This window comes from Cuculus canorus, chromosome 3, assembly GCF_017976375.1.
Source record: "Cuculus canorus isolate bCucCan1 chromosome 3, bCucCan1.pri, whole genome shotgun sequence".
In the NCBI taxonomy this organism is placed as follows: domain Eukaryota; kingdom Metazoa; phylum Chordata; class Aves; order Cuculiformes; family Cuculidae; genus Cuculus; species Cuculus canorus.
The window spans coordinates 75,767,724-75,788,814 of NC_071403.1; the positions used below are offsets into that span (position 1 = coordinate 75,767,724).

Below are 21,091 nucleotides of genomic sequence, written 5' to 3' on the forward strand. Positions count from 1 at the left end.
TGCATGGTTCTAAATTGATTTGAAAGCTCCTCTCTGTTAATCAATGCACAGAGTCTGTGCAGACAAAAGGCGAGGGCTGTGGCGGGACCCTGCGGTCCTTGCTCTCGCGCTGCGCTGGATTTCAAAGCGGCTCTTTAGGCATCCCGCACATTTTGTATGACGTGCTGTGTGCACATCTGTTCCACACTGATGCCTAAAGTGTAGGACGAATCGGTGGCTGCTTCCAGCACCACCTGCTTTGTAGTGTTTATCGTGGTGGTGCTGCCTCAGCTCCTGTTTTGGGGAGATGAGGTTTGATCCGATTCCTCATGTCCCAGGAGAGAGACTACGCAGGTGCCACAAGAAGACAAAAGAAGGGAATTATCAGTAGCTTTGTTCTTCAAGACTTAGAGCAGGAATTTAAGGATTTAGGGTGATTTTATTTCAATACCCTTGAAATCTTCCTGTGGGGAAGATGAGCTTGTGGCTTCAGTATATGCTGCCCCGATATAAATCTCTACCTCAGGGCCAATTCTGTAAGGAGGAGTGCGACAGCACAGGCAGTGCTTTCAAAGAGTGGAAATCACATCTTTTTTTCAGTCCCACAAACCAGAACAGTGAATAGGTATCTGCTGTACTCCTTGCCATCTTCAGGAGTGGACTGCCAAGTGTACCAAGTACTTTACGCACAGACACAGCCTCCTCTGGGTGGACCAGGATGATCTAGATGGATCTGACATGCGTTTAGCCCTGTGCCCTGCCTCTGAGAGTGGCCAGCCTCAGCCGCTGCAGGCGCAATAGTCCCAAGCACTAAGAAGGTACAGATTATTCTGCCTCTTAAAGCAAGTATTATGCAGATCTGGAATAGCTGGAGATGTGTTTCAGTCCTGACAAAGTTTGGATATGCTTTCCAAAATCTGTGTCACTATCAATATAGTAAACCTGAATGCTCTTCTTTTCATGTAAATATTAGCCCTTTTATACCTGAATGAGGATGACAATTCGTCTGAACATTTTGAATTTCCTAGCTTTCCATTTCATTGAATATCCCTGTGGTGGTAGCCATAGTAACATCGTTTGTTGATAAACAGGCACAACAGCTGGAAACATATTTGTAATGTACAGTTATCCTGCTAAAATGCAAAGTACATTGTACTTCTCTATTACTTGGGGTTTCAGTTTGGCTTGAGTATTTGAAAGAAGAAAATCAACTCATAAAGGGTTCAAGTCTATTTCATATGCTTATAATAACACAGAAAATACATACATCCACTCAGGCAATTATCCACTCTACTGTCTTTGTTTTAATTTTAGTAGCTGTAAATACTGGATCAGAGAGATTTATCTGTATATATAAAACCATACTTTATTTCACATTCTTGTTTTTTAAAATAAATAGCATTCAGAATGAAGCATAGATTTTGATTTATGAAATTAGCCAGTAATGTATAAAACCTACACTTATTTACATCTCTTTTTTTTTATTTAGGCATTTTTTAGCTTTGCCTACAGGACAGTGGATTATGAAACCTTTAAGGCAATTAATGATGCTTGCCTTGTTTTTGACGGAAGGCTTGTGATCGATAACGAATTCCGTACTACTGATGTCAGTATCAGAGCTGCAGGTCCTTTAACAAAGTACTCCAGGAGATATTATGTAGATGAATGGACACACAGCAACTTCAATTCAAAAGAGATTGGCTTTGAGCTTGCTACATCTATGCTGAATCTCTTTGATCCAACCCCTAAGCCATTTTCTAAGCGACCAGAAGGTTCAGGTAGACTCATCCCTATGTACAAGGGGTGTAAAATTAAAGGTATGTCAAAATGAATTTCTGTCATAGTTTCATACCCTTGCTGGTATTTTTGCTTTTGTATAATATGGGTAGGTCCATCCCACCTAAGGTACCATGTAATGGCAATGAAATCCTCAAAGCTTCGTATTTAGTAAACAAACAAAAAAAGATGGTGGGAGAAAGAGGGCAAACAAATACTTTGCTTTCTTCTTTGTTTATGATTTAATAAATCTCATATATTTGTTTTTGGCAGGAGGTGTTCTTCCTGGAGGTTATAATTACTTGCATATTTCCAAACCAGAAATCCCCATCTGCTTGGACTTAGAACTTGCACTCTGTGATCATGTAAGTTACATTATTTAATTCTTCTCTGTTTCATACTCCATTTGGAAAGATGTTCTTATTTAGGATAGCACAGGTACATGCCTAAGTATCGTGCACCTTAGAAAATATCTTGAGTGAGCATGGGTGCGGATCTATTTAGAGACCTTCCAGAGACAGGACTTACCAGTAAACTCTGGAATGGAACAAATCACATACAAACAAATTTCTGTGATTATTTGTAAATATTTAGTTTATTTTAACATAAATTCACTGTCAGAGTGTAAATGTGGAATCATACAGGTAAAATTATCTGATTAACTCCTTTACTGCAGTTCTTAATTCCTTTGCCATGAAATCAACTGAAACCAAAGTGGGTTTTGGTCCTTGAAGGCAGGAAATACTTGTCAAGCCCTAATGCCCTGAACTTTTCATTACTATTTGTAGCACTTCAGGTTCAAATAACTCTGTTATGATTCGCTACAGCTCAGCTCCTTGACCCCTTTTTTTTCCAGAGCTGGTGGCTCAGCACTGTACCTGGTTACTGAGCCATTTGTCCCAGCATAGATGCATAGGTTGGGAGGTCAGCGGGTTGGCTTTTCCTCAGTGCTCTTTCCTAGCTCATATTTAACACACAGCCCATCAAGGTAGTGGTGGTATTTACCATCAGATTTGCATAAAAAGAAATCCAGAGTCAGCTAAGCCTGAGTGTGTCATATGAATCAAGTACTGCTGGTGAACAAGCATGAATTATACAACTAACTGAACTTCTTAGATGTTCATTTCCATCCTTTCTGATGTTTGGCTTTCCAAAGAGATGCACGATTACTATAAAGATGACATAGTATAGGTGGATTCCACTAATATATACTTTCAGCCTTAGCACTTAACTTCTTTCTTCTAGAAGTGCATACAGATGATAAAACTTTGCAGTCTACCAGTGAAATTCAGTCAAATTCTATACTAGTAGGAAAAGAATATGTTCTGGAATGAATGTTCCATACTTCGCTGCTGGAAGACAGCTAGTGCTGCAACCGTGAGAGTCATCTTTGAACAAGAAAGAGGGAAGCACTTCACACAGCTGGGCTACATGGGAGATTGTCCCATGATGTAAACATGGAGACCCTGACTTGTGAAACAAGAAGAGGACTACATTGATGCATTTTAAAGCCAGAGGGGACTAGCCACATAGGCAAACTTCCATTTCATATGTACATGGTGCCTTTTTCCTCAGTGATTTCTGCACCGAGCTCATTCTTGTAGTTGATATAAAGAATGGTTCTTAAAAGACTACTTCAGTGTTCATTTTAAGTCTTGGACAGCAGTGCTCCATAAAAAGAAATTTATTTTTATAAAAAGCAATCCATGCTTTGGGGATAGGACTCAAAACGTGACCCTCCTTGTTTTCCGGCTTGGCAGATGCAGGATGAGCTGTCCAAAGCAGCTTGTACTGGGAAGCAGAAAGGACTATTGGAGAGAAAAAAAATTGGTTTTGTCACTCTAGATTGCTAGAACCTGATTAGAATTCTTTTGCTGTAGCTCTTATTAACTGCTCTCTGAAAAGGGAACATCTTTAAAGTCACTCCAGAAACTTCATGTAAATCCTAAAAGGATTTCCTAAGAAAGAAATAAGAGAAGCTAATGAAATGTATTAGCTGAGTGATATGGAAGTAACAAAGGTTACTGTAGCTTAGCAACAGGTTTTAGAAATATATAAAACTGGAACATGAATACAGCTTTAAAAAATAGCTTCGAGCTACTTGATCATCCCACTGCAATGTGAGGTATAAAAGAAATTTTTACATATTTGTCTTATTAAGGGATTGGTTTTGCTATCTGAAACTAAATACTACAGTTGGAGTATCAACATCCAACACTATTATTCTTTTATTGATACTAGAGTTGGTGTTAGCAACACCTGGCAGCCCCTGTGCAAATTAGCAAGAGGGAGTCACTGAATTCAAAATCATAAATATATCTGTAGGTGCTTGTGTGTGTGTATACACACATATATACATATTCATATATATGTAACATAACTATATAGTAGAATCATAGCGTGGTTTGGGTTGGAAGGGACCTTAAAGATCATCCTGTTCCAGCCCCCCTGCCATGGGCAGGGACACCTCCCACTGGATCAGGTTGCTCAAAGCCTCATCCAGCCTGGCCTTGAACACCTCCAGGGATGGGGCAGCCCCTGCTTCTCTGGGCAACCTGTGCCAGTGCCTCACCACCCTCACAGGAAAACATTTCTTCCCAATATGTCATCTAAATCTCCCCTCTTTCAGCTTAAAACTATTCCCCCTCACCCTATCACTGCACTCACTGATATGCTTATATTTTTTCTAAAGGCAATAATAACTCATTATTTTAAAGTCTAGAATAGAGCCTAAAAGAAATGTCCTAAGAGATCAAGCCCAGCCTCCTGCAGTGCAGGCAGCCATCCAGTACACAGTGCTATTAATAAAAATCAGAACTGAACAGAATCCTCTTTTCTCATTGTAAGGCTGGTCCTGCACATGACACCTCTGGCTACTGGAAAACTTCTACACAAAGCCAAAAATGCTTTATGGGTATATGATAAATCTTTGAGTTGTAACAGGGAGATTTGCTTGTAACTGATTAATGTCGTAGTATCAATTCTCTGTCTGCAATTTTATAGCTTCTGCATTCTGCATAAATTTGAACTCTGCATATATACTGTTTGTATATGCATTTAAAAAAATACATGTATAGTTCTAAATCTGGAGAGACAGTAAAAGTATACCAGTGTGTTACTCATTCATTGGGATGGTATCCTATAGTGAATTATAATACGCCATGTGTATGCAATAATATGGACTCTGTATAATAAATTAGGATGAATAGCATTCAATTCAATTGCCTAAACAGAGGCATCTAGTGTTGTTTTGGGATGCCCCAGGGCATCCCTCCTGACCTCCAGCTGCTGCTTTGGGAGGTCACAGGTCTCCCATGGATCCTGTGTCATAACTGCCAGTGCAGTTTGGATGGTCCACATACCCTTAGGTGTCTTAAGTGGCCCTCAGGATTGGGCAGCTGAAGCCCATGCTGCACACACAGCCGTATGCTGCTCAGTTTTGTGTCAGTTATTCAATGTCTAAACCACACAGAAAATCTTTGTGTCCAAACCATAGCAAAGTGCTTTGTTCTATAAACCATGTTACCGGGAATGGGTATCTTTGTTGGAAAAAAGGGTTGTGAATTTTAAGAAACGGTAAATATCATCTGGGAAACCCTAGTTGATCCTCTGTGTAGACCAAATCAGGTGCTGCTTCCATCTCTACAGCTTTCCTTGCATTTTCTGTTCCAGGGGATGGAGATTATAACGGGAGAGGCAAGACATGGGAATTATTTCAGGATACATATCAACGAGTATAATACGGTAGACAGTATCACCTGCTTTTCAAAGGAGCCCTTTCCTGTCTCCAACTACATTTGCTTGTACGGACAGCATGAGCGTCTTCTGAATGATCTTCTTTATCGCTGGAGTGAAGGACAGATTACAGATCTTTACAGGTAAGATAAAACTCAACATTATGCATAAAATCCACATTTTGGCAGAATTTCAGTTTTATTTTATTATGGTTTATCTTCTGGTTGTTTCCCCTTAGAACAAAAGACAAATTAAAAAAAATATTTTCTATTACTTGGCAAAATTATCCCCATGGTAATGCAAGCCCTGAAGACCTTCCTGGAAGTAGCTCTGTATTTGAGATTTATTTACATAAGGAACAGTGGTTTACTTGATCATCTTTCATCTGAAAGAGCATTTCAGTGTCTTTATAACTTTCACTTAGAATGCTTGATTCATCAAGCTGAACCTGAACAATCCTTTTTTTACTGAAGATTCATATTTAGAAGTCACTTTTAAAAGATGGGTTTTTTCACGCTTTGAATCAAAATTTCTAGGGAGATTTTAAATCACTCATGATGATAGTCATACTCAGCAGCTTGCCTGCTTACCTGGTGATAAAACAAACCCTGAAGTTTATCCTCTAGACTGTGTTCTCTGTGTAAGGGAGATATTTTCACTTAAACACATAGCTGGAGGCTGCATCAGGACTCTGCATATTTAGTGAAGGCTCTCCATCCAACCTGCAGGACTTAGAATCCTAGAACTATGGAATGTCCTGAGTTGGAAGGGACCCACAAGTATCATCAAATCCAACTCCTGTCCCTGCATGGGACAACCTCGACATTCACACCATCTGTCTAAGGGCATTGGCTAAGTGCTTCTGGAATATAGTCAGGCTTGGCATCCACCACAGCACTTGGTAGCAGTGAAACAGATCTTGAAGATTTTCCGAGGTGCTCCCCACTGCTCGCAGTGCCCAGGGAAGCACAGGGCAGTCCTGGAGATGAGTTATTCCCAGGCATGTCTCTCATGTGGTAGGAGAGACTAAAGAGCCTGGCTATTTCTAGCCAAGATTTATATGCCTCCTCCAAGATAATTTTTCATTTCTTTTGGAAATGCAAACTGAATTAGGGAAGTTATTATGGAGAGAGAACAATCTGAAAAAAAGAGAGATCTAACATGTTTATAATCTTCTGCTGCTTCTCTAGAATTTCATAGCATAAAAAAAATACCTGGCCTAAAAAATCCAACTTGTTTTCTTCCTTATGCCTTACTGAAAACAAGTGCTTTTGAGGACAAGCTTGATTAAAAACCCAAAACCAAACCAAACCAAACAACCGAAGCCTTGAGTTTCATTCATGGGGTAGAATTCTTTGAGCACATAATTGAAACGAGAGGTAAAGAACTTGCTTATACAACTTACTTTGATTTTCATTTTAAAAATGCCCTCACAAATGGTGTCTTGGGAACCTAAACTGTCACAGGCAGAAAAGTGAAGTGCCATGTTACAGAAGCTCTTTAGAGATAGGAAGCCAAGCACAGGAACAAATGGTAGTTTTTTATCATGATACAAATATCAGAGTGGTGCCTCAAAAATCCCTAGGTCTGTTTTTGTTATATTCATAACTGATTGGAAGAAAGGCATAAATGGTAGCAAAATTTTCAAATTAAACAATGTTATTTACGTAATACTTCGTGAAAGTTTGCTGTAAAGGATGTGCTATGGTCCAAAAGAAACTTTGCATTATAATGGCAATCTACTGATAAAAAAAAACTCTGTAAGAACAAAGCACCTGAGCTCTCGAGACAAAGACCTAAGAGCCTCTGAATTCCTGTGCCTCTCGCTCTAGCATTTGCAGTTTTGCTGGTTCAGTGTCAAAAAGCTTCACCAGAACATGAATAAGGGGTAGCACGCTCTAAGGACAGGGAAACGAGAACATCTGCTGAAATCAGGGAGGAGAGGGGGTCCAGCCAGTCCCTCAGCTGATGACAAAAGATCAGTTTATATGCCGTTGAGAATAGCGCTATCAGCTGACGTCTTACAGGGTGAACGTCCCTGAAAAAGGAATCAGGGCTTCACTGAGACTAGATGTGTAACTCTCACAATTCTCTTGTGATTTGCAATCCTTGTCTTGCACACTCTCCTCAGTGTAAATATCCAGAGTCTAGCTCCTCAAATTTTTTCTTCTCAACTTGCACTTGAAAGAAGGCATGAACTGCAAGGTTGAAAAGTTTCTTGCGCAAAAATGCTTCTTTGCAGATTTCCCTTCAGGAGACCTTTGTGTGCCTCTGCTGAGAGCAGTGTGAACTTGTGAATTATTGCTGCTGCAAGGATTGATTTTGATTGATAGAAAATGTTTGGTTTGTCTTACAAGAGGGGAACAGCACACAGCAAACATAAAGATCACATAAACAGTAAATTGTCAATAGGTGTTAAGTAGAAACTGAAGGAGGATGACACGATTGTATGAGACATGGGCTAAGACGGCAGATAATTTTCTTTCCTTGTCACAGCTGATGCTGATCAGCCAATACATTTGGAGCACTGGGAGAAACTCAATATTCGGGTTGTGGCAAGGTATCATCAGTCTTTTTTCGTAGTGTTAACACTATGCAAAACAGCTGTGACCTAATCTTTTCTATGAACCACAAACGTTGTCAGACACTTACGCCTTTGTTGTTTGCCCAGATGTGGTTACAATATGAGTTCTTTTATGTACGGCAAGTTTCACACCAGTGTCTACATCTGGAAGAATAAATATTCTCTGCCTGCAGCACTGGTAGCAGTATTTTCCTGACCTCGATGAAACCAGCTTTTGTTCCCTTTCTCTCTGTATGGTGGGTGTAGCCCAGCCTATGGCCCTCAGTGCAGCTGCACTTACCTGCACTCGACAGTTACACACCTCCCTTGCTCTCATGATTGAGGATCTTCACACAGCGCACACATTGATTGACAAGTGAGATCAAGTTCTAAACATCCACAGAGATTTTTAAAATCTCAGGAGAGATGAAGATCCCAGTGATGATCTGTTAGTAGGATGAGTCAAGCCCATCAGTATTCTAAGATTAAGAAGCACAGCTTTTTCTTATGCCAGCCTGTACACTAACTAAGGGAGTCATCAGCTCCTGCAAGAGACTGCTTGTATCTTAACTGGTCTTTGTGTACCAGGATCTGAAATTACACAAGATCAGGGTCCTTTCACATCCACTTACATCACCACCACTTTCCTGTCCAGGTGGTCTGGCCTGCATCATTGGATGTTTCTAAAGCAGGTCTCGGTGTGCCACACAGACGTCCTGATCACATTGCCTGAGCTCTTCTTAATTAGTGATGATGAACTAATTTTGGACTTATCTTTTACAGCCTTTACATTGGATGTTTGGGGTCTTTTGCCTTATTTTTTTATCTCACCTCTCATTAGCCCATGGCAAAATTCCTGAATTACAATTGCCAGGTTTTTCTCATCTGCTTATTTTATTGTGTCCAGTCCTCTTTTCTATCTTCTTTATACCTTATCTTTAGATGGGTTTGGTTCTTCTCTTCTTGCTATTTGGTTATTTGAATGAAATCCCATATGTTGCTCTGTATCTATTGACATGCTGTTCCATAATCCTCACTCGCTTGTTTCTTTTCGTGCTTTCACAGACATGCACACACGCACACATCCATTTCCATTCATATCAGTCGTGATATTTCTTTTACAAACATCTTCACTATGAGGAGGACAGATTCTCTGGTAGTTTAAGGGGTGGGAGACGGAAGAGCAGGCCACTGTAGTAAAGGAACTCTCTCTACCGTAAGCCAAGGCTGAGGGAAAGGACTAATGGGAAAAGGAAGAGACAGGGAGAGGTGAAAGCATACTGCCTGTAATCTCCACATAACAGTCCTGGCACAAAGCAAACTGGCACAGGAAATTGCTTCTTTCAGGAGGAGGTACAGCGATGGAGTAAGGCTGGCAATATAATATAGTCTTATATCATATCTACAATACATAAACATTATATGCAATGTACAATATACAGTGTTAAAACCTAGCCATGAGAAGACTTCCTATTAGAAAAACCATTAAGTTGAAAAATGTTTTAGCATCTCGTGTGAGATGAAGATTGTCTTGAGGCTTTTATGCAGCTAAAAAGTGGGGCCCAGTCTTCTTTTGGCAAGGAATGTGAAAATGCATTCATTGGTTACTGTGTGTGTGCTAAAAAGAAGAAAAACTGCTTTGGGTGGTGGTAGGCGTTCTGTAATGATCTCACAGGACCATGCAAATGCAAACGCAATGTTAGAACTGAATTTTTCTGACTTTGCAAAAATCCTTTTAAAATGGTACACATTTCACTTCCACCCTCTTGCAGTGTTTTGTAGCAAGATGTGAAGTTCCTTGAGTGAAAAGAAAATGTAGACGATGAAAATGTTGTGGTTTGTTAGTTAAGAGTCTAAACTTGCTGGTTTGAAATGTCGATTCCCCTCCTCCCTTCTTTATGGCTGTCTTTTGGGGAGGGCCTTCCTATAAGGCAAGAAAGTACAATGTTTTAATCTTTTGGTCCGCATTTAGATTTCCCAGCATGGCATCTAGTTCCAGGAATGGACACAGTGGAACAGCTGTCACCTGGGAGCTAATTTATTTCTGCGTAGCATGCAAATTATCTTTTAAATAATTACAGACTGCACCTAGCAATGAATTTCCTCACTGATTTGCATTCAGTGTAAGGGCTGAAAGTTAACCCCATGATACCGGATTTCCTGACCGTAGTGCCATTTTCAAATTAGCACTAACAACAGGCCCTCAGGATTCTGCTAACTTGAAGAAGTATCCCCTTTGGTTGCACGTGTGAAACTGTGGCTAATGGTAATAATGAGATAAATAACATTTCGTTCTGTTGAGAGAAAAGTTGCATTGATTTCAGTACAAGTTCAACATGATTAAAAGCTGCAGGACTTAACCCACAACCAAATCAAAGACTGAAACCACTTCTTTTGCTTCCTCCCTTCCTTCTACAGTAAATGTACGTTGTGGAAAAAGATGAGCGGTGCAGTGGGCACGCATCTCCCTGCCCCTGATGCAGGTTGGAGGTGTCCACCAGTGGCTGCTCTCCCAGACCAGTCCTGTGCCAGGAAACGAAGACCCTGAGCCCTCAGACTTGCAAGACTTGCAGTCTGATGTCACCAGTCACACTAATACTCAAAGAATCATTGACTCATGAAATGTCCTGAGTTGGAAGGGGCCCACAAGGATCATTGAGTCCAACTCCTATCCCCGTATGGGACAATCCCAACATTCACATCATCTGTCTACAGGTGTTGTCCAAATGCTTCTTTGTCAGGATTGGCACTGTCACTGCTTCCCTGGGGAGCTGTTCCAGTGCTCCACCACCATCTGGGTGAAGAACCTTTTCCTGATATCCAAATTAAACCTCCCTGGCACATCTTCCTGCCACTCCCTTGGGTCCTATCCTTGGTCACCAGAGAGAAGAGATCAGAGCCTGCTCTTCCTCTCCTTGTGAGGAAGCTACAGACTGTGATGAGGTGTCCCCTCAGTCTCCTCCAGGCTGAGCAAACCAAGTGACTTTAGCCGCTCATCATATGGCTTCCCCTCTAAACTCTTCACCAACTTTGTGGCCTCCTTTGGACACTCTCCAGTAACTTTAGGTCCTTTTTATCCTGTGGCACCCAAAACTGGACCCAGTGCTCAAGGTGGGGCCACACTAGTGCAGAGCAGAGCGGGACAATCCCCTCCCTCAACTGGCTGGCGATGCCATGCTGGATGCCCCCCAGGACATGGTTCCCCTCTTGGCTGCCAGGGCACTGCTGGCTCATGTTCCACTTGCCATCGACCAAAACCCCCAGATCCCTTCCACAGGGCTGTTCTCCAGCCTCTCACTCCCCAGTCTGTATGGACATCCAGGGTTGCCATGTCCCAGGTGTAAAACCCAACATTGCCCTTGTTAATCTTAGTGTGGTCGGTGATTGCCTAACTCTCAGTTTGTCCAGATCCCTCTGCAGGGCCTCTCTACCCTCAAGAGTGTCAGCAGCTCCCCCAAATTTTATGCCATCCAAAATACTAATTATATGTATTCTGACTCCTGTCCTTTAAGACTTTTAAGTTCATAAATTTGCCAGCCTAGCAAGCAGTAACTGAAAAAGCCAGCATAAAAGCATCGGACTATATTGCTACAGTCACTTGGCTACAAAATGCACTGGCAGTCTTGTGAGTGTAAGCTTTTAGTGAGTTAGATACTCTTCCTCCATATTACAGTATCTTCACAGCTCACTGAAAAGCCTCAATTGCTTCTGAACTATTTTTCCTTTTCAGGGAAACAATGCTTTTAGCTCTCAGAGTTAAACCAGTCAGCTCTGTATCTGATGAAACTAAAGAGTTCTAAAGTTTCTTTTCTCTTGCTTTAGCAGACAGGTACTGTGGACATTCTAAAAAGAGGTCTCGGTGCAGCTCTACAACTGCACAGTTAAAATGAATGATCCTCAGAGTGCCTGGCTTCCTTAGCTGTGATCTTAGTGATATAGGTGTTATCATAGAACCATAGAATATTTGGGTTGGAAGGGACCTTAAAGCCCATCCAGTTCCGACCCAAATGCCATGGGCAGGGACACCTTCCACTGCATCAGGTTGCTCAAAAGCTCATCCAGCCTGGCCTTTAACACCTCCAGGGATGGGGCATCCATGACTTCTCTGGGAAACCTGTTCCAGTGCCTCACCACCCTAATAGATGATCTAAATCTCCCCTTCCGACTTAAAACCATTTCCTCTCTTCCTATCCCTGTACTCCCTGATAAAGAGCCCCTCCCCAGCTTTCCTGTAGCCCCTTTCAGTACTAGAAGGCTGCTATTAAGTCTCCCTGGAGCCTTAACTTCTCCAGGCTGAACAACCCCAACTCTCTCAGCCTGTCTTCATATGAGAGCTGCTCCAGTCCTCAAATCATCTTTGTGGTCTCGTCTAGACTTGCTCTAACAGATCCATGCCCTTCCTGTGCTGAGGACTCCAGAACTGAAGCAGGACGTCAGGCGAGGTCTCAAGAGAGCAGAGCAGAGGGGGAGAATTGCCTCCCTGCTGGTCACACTTCTTTGGATGCAGCACAAGATATGGTTGGCTTTCTGAGCTGCAAGCACTCATTGCTGGTTCATGCTGAGCTTTCAATCCACCAGCACCCCAAGGTCTTAGGTGCTTCAGCTTAATTCAGAGTAGTGTCTGAGTGGGCTTAGTTAATTACTTAGCTAAACATAAATTTAAGAGCCAATGTTTTAGTTTCTACCTGCGCAAACAGCAGCTGAGAAAATAGGCTGTTAAGCTAGATGGCCACATCCAGCCAGATAGCTGTCTCCACTGACTTCACCACAGTGGGATGACCTTCATCCTTCTGTTTTACAGGATACCAGGGTCTACTGGGCAAATTGTCAGGGCCTCAGGCAGGCAATATTTACTGACTCACTTGTTGTGCTACAAGAAAAAGGCACTATTGCCATCAGCAATACTCACCCTTCCATCTGCCTCACGCCACCATGGTAGGTGTGCCTCACTCCATCTGGGCCTTCAGCCATTACATTCCTGAATCCAGAGGTCTTACAATGCGGTTGTTCGATGTTATGGCAGAATAGGAACCAAAGACACAGTATCCTAAAGCTAAGGATTTTGTAAAGAAATGTTTTACATCACCTGGAACTTTAACAGCGCTACTCCCTGGAATCCACTTCAGGATTTTTTCTTCATTTCCATAAGGTTGCATCTCAAAAAGGCTGAACAGGAATTTGAGTACCCAAGAGTGAGACTCTTTCCAACCAAGAGGACTTCTTTTGAAGGAAAAGAAAGCAAATTCCAGTGGGTTTCACACGAAGTATCTCCTGTACTACATTCCTTCCCTTCCCTTGGAGATCTCTGGTAGCTGCTTGAAAGCCTTCAAATTCTTTCCATTACCATAGCAGCAGATAAAGGAGAGGATGGGAAGAGAGCTCTGAAATATTTTTTCTTTTATTTTTAAGCTTTTAGATTTGTTACTGGTCACCAGTGCTCCGTACTGCTTCACAAAGAAGGAATGCCACCAGCCCTTTTGTATTCTTCCAAGATGGAGGCAACTGTAAGGCAGTTGCCAAGTTATGGAACGTGTCCGCATAGCAGTGGAATCTCCCTCTGCTGCATCTTAAGTATAAAATGGATAATTGGAGGAGTCTTCTGATACTTGGCAACCAAATGGATGCTCACTAGCATCATGCCTTTAATATGAGATAGAAGTGCTTCATACAGGCTTCATTTGGCATTAATGAAGACTAAATCTACTCACATAATACATAAAAGTCTGATCCACTAGTTTCTAAAATACTTAAGTAGCTTATTTATCAAATTAGGTGTGAGTGGTTTTTTACTTGGGAAATTGTAATAGTATATTAATGAACTTGTTTTCAGTCATGACCTACAGAAGATGCTGGCTGCATCTCATTAATGTGGCAGGGGTACCACTGTTGCATGACAGCAAGTGCGGCAAAGGCAGCATCACTGGAGGAAAGGCTTAGATTTGGGCTGACAGGAATGAAGTGTCCTGTCAGAGGGAACATGATTATGCCAATCAGTTTCCAAGAGGCACCCTCTGAAATGTCGTTTTGCTCAGCCATCCCCTTCTTGAGCTTCTTCTTGTACCTATTCACCAGGTTTGCTCTCCACGTGATACTGAAGTTAGCGAGATGCTCTATGTTAAGCACTTCTGGTACTTACCAGTTTGTAAAGCGTGCTGATAGATTAATGCGTGGTGTGGCAATCAAATTGTCCTGAATAACAGGGTTATGAGGAGTGGCTGAGAGACCTGGGACTGTTTAGTCTGGGGAAGGAAGCCGAGGAGCGACCTTATTGCTCTCTTCCAACTGCCTGAAAGGAAGGTGTAGCAAGGTGGGTGACAGTCTCTTCCCCCAAGTAACTAGTGATAGTATGAGAGGAAATGGCCTCAAGTTGTGCCAGGGTAGGTTTAGATTAGATATTAGGAAAAATGAAAGAGTGGTGAAGCATTGGAACAGGGAAGTGGTAGAGTCTCCGTCCCTGGAGATGTTCAAAAAGCGTGTAGCCGTGGGGCGTCAGGACATGTTTTAGTAGGCATGATGGTGTTCAGCTGATGATTGGACTGGATGGATGACCTCAGAGTTCTTTTCCAACCTTAGTGATTTCGTGATTCCAAGTAGGAGTTGGGAGGGTGGCTTATGGCTTCACCAATGCATAGGACAAAAAGTACAGGGAATTTTGCTGAAATGCAGTGCCAGAATAGCAGGTAGGATTCAGTGCTCACACATGAAGGGAACAAGCAACTTACACATGCATAGATCTGTGGTGATCCACCTCAGATATCTGTCAGAAGGTCTGTATTCACTGCTGTTAGCAAGTGACATGGAAACAGGCCAGTGCTGCTTCTCCTGCAGGCAGCCTGGCCCTGGTGGGTGTTTCTGTCCAAGGGGCCAAGCACCCTGAAAAATGGGATGCTTTACACAACCTGGTACAGCTTTAACAGCAACTGGTACTGATATGCAGCAGGATACGAGGCTGCCAGAAACGCATGGAGGGAGTCAAACTCCCTTTCACTGAGATGCTTTGAAAAATTCCACCCAGAAACTATAAAAGTGAGTATCACTGGATGTTTCCTTAGCTCTTCTCTATAATCCTGTCATTTGTGCTCACGTTACATTTTTTTGTGTAAGCTGTACAAGCTAAATGCTCAACAATATTCTGAGTGGTGTGAACATTTACTTATTTTAAAGTAACCAATTAGATCTTTTCTGCTTGAGTTCAATTCACACATCACAGTACTGTTCATGTTAGGCTAAAAGTTATTAATCAGTGTCATTTAATAAGAGCTTAAGCAGAAACACCACACTAGACTGTTTATTGATGCAACTGTAATACATCTCACAATGTAACAAATAAGTTAGGAAAAAGAACAACATCTGATGTTTTCAGTTGTGGTTTGTTTTTTTTTTAAGGATTAGGTAAAGATATACATTTATTATTTATAGCCTGGATAATCAGATTATTTAAACATGAAATGCATGCTACATAGAATAGCCTTTTTTAAACCAGACTTTCAAAAATGAAGAGTGATCGTTCATTAAGAGAAATACTAGAACCCACTGCTGTCTGGAATTTGTAGGATCCCATACCATTAGCACACTATGATTACATTTAAGGGATTCCACCCTAGGCTTTTGTTCATCATGCAGACGGTGAGACTTATTTTCTGCAGGGATGAAAAAAAAAAACAGAAAGGAAATGTGGCAGGTAGTGAGCACGGCTGAGAGGGACTAATGCAACTCAGTACACTTCACACTAATTAGAGGAAAATTTGTGTGCTTTTTATGAAGAGAGAGACAGGAGAAGGAAAGAGGAACCCATGAAGGAATATCAAAGCACTAACAGCTTTTTTGCTGCCAGAATTAAATGTTAACCCAAGCTGGTAAAGCTGTACTTACACAGCAAATCAATATAAATGGTAGACCCCTTTAGGTGGCTTTAGATTTCTATATATTAATGCAGTTTTTAAGGAGCAGCCAACTTTCTAATGAAGAGCTACGTTACTAAGAAACCCCACGACCAAATCAGTAAGTAAAGGCTACTCAGCTGAATCTCACCATATTAATTTGCAGTCAAACCTCGCTGATTCACATTAATAATTATGCAGACCATTATGAATGAATTCTGAATTCATAAACATGTAATTGCAGAGAAGCAATCATACCACTGCACACAGCATATTTGTTAATTTTGTGCATCAGATTTAATTTCCTTTTAATCTTTTTTTCTTAATACTTTACATGTGAAATAGTACTGTGTGAAAAAAGGCAATAAACCTTATTTCAGGGTCAGCCATCATTTCCTCATAAAAAGAGCAGACAGCAATGGTTTTATACAAATTTTAAAGAGTGCAAGATATGGAAATTTTAAAGAGCAGTTTGCTGAGAATCAGCTACACAATAACTGCTACTACCTAGTAAAGTGTGTAAAAGTTGCCAAATTCCAGTGCTGAAATAAGGGGGAATATCTCTGGAGGATACTTAGAACAGGAAAGGACTGCAGTACCTCAATGTGAAGCGAGTGTTGGGAATATCTGCTTCCTGATGGTGCCCCCAGGTAACAATGTAACATTTCCAGAATATTAAAAATGCAGAAACCCAAAATGATTTATCAGTTGTGATGGATACCTGGCATCTGGAAAGTGAAGATGCTGGCAAGGAATACATGATGTAAACTACGACCTGCACCCCTTGGATGCAGGTCCCCGCAGTAGCCTCAGTGAGGTTTCACATGGGTCCAGTGGGATCAGAACTGTCCTCTACAAGGTCTGGATTCCCTGGCTGGCTGTTTGAGCAAGAACTGCAAGATCCGTTGCACTGTACTACATTTTGCTATTGCAGCTACAGAAAAAGGGGTTGGTAAACCACAGGTTTTAAACCAGTTGTCTTCCAAAGACATAGCAAGTATGGTCATCGTTCTGTGTAAAGTGGTATAAAAAAGCACAGGCTTTCTTTCTATGATTTACTTATCAAAAAGTACAAAAGAAATGTCAGCCTATGAATTAGTGAACACTCATTATTTTGTAAATCTGCCTAATGAAGTAAATCACAGATTCATTGTCCATAAAACTATTGATTTCACTAATTACTGGGTCAGAGCAGCAACAGAGTCATAGATTAATGAACTTAACGGGAGTGGATAAAACACTTGCTACAGAGCAAGGAGTTAAATAGCTTTCTGGCTACAACCATGCTGTTGGTTCAACATTTGCTTAATTATTCAGCAGTTGTAAGTGGATTTCAAGAAACTGAAAACTAGGGAACATGTTATGTTCTTTGTGATTAAGAACAGTGGTTTCAGGTGGTGCTTCATGGGATTTTACACAATTTAGTCTTGCTTTTTACCAATATAAACAAGCTGTCTTTCAAAATTATTGGTCAGATGATATTTAGCAGGAAATGCTCAGTGGGTTTATTTATATTGTTTTTAAATTTACACTGTATGATTTCTGGTTCAGCTGTGCAAGTTACATCTGGAAATACTCTATATCTTTTACTGGAATCACAATATCTTTGTTATTAAGAGTCTTAAAAACATCCATATATTGTCCCCAAAACAATGCATCTTCTCTTTTCTTGGCAAGATGGGAGTGTTGGTCAACAGTGGCTGAACATAAGCCAGCAGTGTGCCCAGGTGGCCAAGAATGCCAGCAGCATCCTGGCTTGGATCAGCTATCATGTGGGTAGCAGGAGCAGGGAAGCAATGGAGCCTCTGTACTTGGCACTGGTGAGGCCACACCTCAAATCCTGTGTTCAGTTTTGGGCCCCTCAGTACCAGAAGGAAATTGAGGGACTGGACTGTGTCCAGAGAAGGGCAGTGGAGCTGGGGAAGGGGCGGGATAACTATCCTGTCTGAGTTTCTGCACTTAGTTCTTTCCTCCAAGTTTGTGTGTGTCTGTGAAAGAGTGGGGCTGCAGGGATGAGGAGATGAATTTGATTTTGTTATTATTTCCGTAAAAGCTTTAAGTAGCAAAAGAATATTGATAGACAGCACCCTCAAAAATTTGTAGTTAATAACATACCAGTAGTCTGTGGAGAGATTTTTTTAAAGGCATTGTCACAAGGAACAGGTGTCCACCTGCCCCTCGAGCTTTTGAAAATCACCATTCCTGTCTGGATCTCACGGCAGAGAGAAGTCAGCTGGTGTGCTAGTGAGGCAGCAGGTAGTGCTGGCTGCTTAGGGTCACAGTTCAAATTCCCTCAATTGGATTCTGCACTGCGACACGGCTGTCTTGGCGTGCACACACACTCTGGTAATCTGATAAACTCACCTGCAGGGAGGGATTATTCTACGTAGTTTGATGAGCCGTCAAGTCTGCATTCCCAGTGCATAAGGTGTGCCCACAGGCCTATCCACGGTGGCACCCGTTATCTTTGCTGTCATCATGAAGGAGCAAGAAAAGGAATGGAAGTAATTAAAAACATATTACAATCCTCCTATTAAAAAGAAAACCACTTTTTCAGGCGGTAATAATGAGATTTGCTTTCAAATTAAGAGGAATGAGAAAATCAAATGTTTTTTAAAAATTGGTTTGTCTTCTTTTTGCCATGTTGGATAAATTCCTATCCCTGCTTCCAGTTTCTCTTTCCACCAGCGATTTATTTTTTGGAGAGGATTTTGGCTTACCTTTCCCAAGAAAAGCATGCAACATGAAATGCATAAAGACAGAATCAACAGTGGTTCTCAGAAGCCCATCTTTAATATAAGCAGAAATTATTTACACCTTGCTTTGCTTCATTTTCACTAAGGGAAGCCAGAAGTTTGGAAAACATTGCAGTGATCTGATAAAACTGATGAGTATTACAAGTATTACAGTTAGGCCAAGCTTGTGAATGATCAAAGATCAAGTCTACTAGAGAAGATAAACTTCACAGCTGGTCTTCACCTTTCTGCCATTATTTTGGGATTTAAAATTACAACTTCAATTATTGATTTTTTTTAACTTTATATCTTGCTTTTTGTTTCGTTGATGTATGAGCTGAGTGTGTTTTTCATTCAGTTTTTAAGATTTTCTAGTTTAATAATATCTCACTGTCAGTGATGCTTCTCGTGCCATCAGACCTGACTTGAACAGCATAAACGCTGCCAGAGGTCAGTGCCAGCTCCTCACTGCCCCTGCCCGGATGCACCACAGCCACGTGGCAGCTTCAGAATTAGCTTTCACAGAGGCAGAAGCCTTTTCTATGAAAGTGATGTGTAGTTGCAAATGAAATGGAGAATAAATACAGATAGTTCTGAAATGGAAAGCCATGTGCACATGTATTCCAGTTTTGCTTGCTAGCAATGGCAAACTGTCAATTTTATTTAATACGGTATCCCTTGAAAAGGGAAAGATTCCATGTCTTTTGAACAGGACGCCACTAAATCTTTTCCTCCTTCTTCCCTTTCATCTAATGTAGGCTACACATCACAAATGAGGCAGAACAGACTTTAAATATTGTTTGTCAATGAAAGGCGAGACCAGCTTCCTAGCAACAAAAAGGATGTCGCTTATTGTCTTCAAAAGGAGACCATTTCATCCCATCTCGTTACAAATGCCTTCCCATGATAACTTCTGTCGATATAAAAGTCTGCCAGCAGGGGATCCCCATTAGGAAGTCTCCAAGTTTGAAAACCCGTTATGCTCCTGGCAAACATTGTCATCTTGTACATATTTAGCCTGATCACTCTGGCAGGTTATGAAAGACTAAACGGTGCAAACACATGTGGCAGATGACGTTCTCATGATAGTTGAGGGGCCTTTGAGCCTCTGTTGGTAGCATGCCAGCTTCATCTTGTATACTGAAGAGCATTATACTTTCAAGCCTTCCACAGCTTGCCCTGAGGGACTACTGCTGAAGTGGTAATAAAATTCAGAACAAGCCTCAGAAAGTCAACTTGTTGGTTTGGCTTCAAATGTTTGGGGGTTTTTTTGTTTTTTTTTTTTTTTTTGCATTATTAAACTTCCCTTTAGCAGCTGTATATATATCTGCTTTCTCAGAAACACCATGTGCCCCCTTAGAAAGGTGACTCGAACTGAAAAGATAAATAGATAAAAAGGCAGAGCCAGCAAAGAAAGTGAATTGTCTCTGTGAAGCATATATTTAAACTGCCTTTGGTGGTTACATTTCTGCAGGTGAAGGGAATCTGGGAGTAAATGTTGTTTACTAGTAGCTCCTCTTGGCAGCCTATCTACAAAATACTGACAAGACATTCTCCATTGCCAAAAAAGGGGCATTTTATCTGCATCAAATGCTGTAAACTTGGTGAAACATTTCAGGTTTGGGGCTCCGAATCTGTGAATACTGACAGGAACAAGTTAAAAGTGCAGTTATTATTGTTGCTGTTACCAGCTGAGACCCTGTGTAGCATCCCTGAAGCATTTAATAAACATAATTTAATGCAGCATCTCAGTGAGATAGGTGAACAACTTAACCAAGGCAGGGCAGCTGGAAGACGTGCCTCCATCAAGAGATGAAATCGCTTTATCAGGGTTAGAATTTAAATTAAAATGCCAGCTTGAAAACAAAATGTTTGGCTAGTGGAACATGGCTTTTAGCAGGGCATATCAGTAAAAACAGTGTCTTTAATTATCTTAATGTATTCTTGTTTAACCCCCTTTTCCCTGCTTTGCTATCTAATATCAACACTGAGATAAAGGTTTATAAAGGTATATAAAGGATGGGGGGTTTCTTCTGAAATTTAAGGGGTTTTAAATATTTGGGGAATATCCTATTCTCCTCTAGCTCTCTGCACACCTTTATAGGTGTGTAATTACTTAAAAATGAGCTCATCTTTTCTAACATTTCACATCCGAAGGAATAGGTAGTGTCAGTGGTGGTGACATGCTGCCACAGCACTCCCAGGCTGCACAGCACTCACTGCAGCGAGAACGCAGCATTTCTAATAGTGTCAACACATACTAATACTGGGAAAACGCCTATCGGCGGGAGCCCCGCTGTGCTGGGTGCTGTGCAAATCCAGGAGAGGCAGCCCCAGCCGACCTACGATACACAAAGAAATGCAGGTGAAGGGGGCAGAGAGCTTATGATGGGATGAGTATGTGGAAAACCAGCAAAGTTCTG

General features: G+C 41.3%; 1 protein-coding gene across 2 annotated transcripts in view; it reads left to right on the top strand.

Annotated features, from left to right (window-relative positions):
• The window catches only part of CFAP61 (cilia and flagella associated protein 61), a 115,833-nt gene that overhangs the window by 90,887 nt on the left and 3,855 nt on the right, over positions 1 to 21,091 (top strand). Inside the window, exons 21-23 of one of the 2 annotated variants that reach the window (XM_054062493.1) lie at positions 1,469 to 1,796; positions 2,029 to 2,120; positions 5,428 to 5,633. In XM_054062493.1, the coding sequence (XP_053918468.1) occupies positions 1,469 to 1,796; positions 2,029 to 2,120; positions 5,428 to 5,633 (626 nt within the window). Of the gene's footprint in view, positions 1 to 1,468; positions 1,797 to 2,028; positions 2,121 to 5,427; positions 5,634 to 21,091 lie in introns of those variants that run through there. The other variant, XM_054062495.1, reaches the window with a different exon arrangement.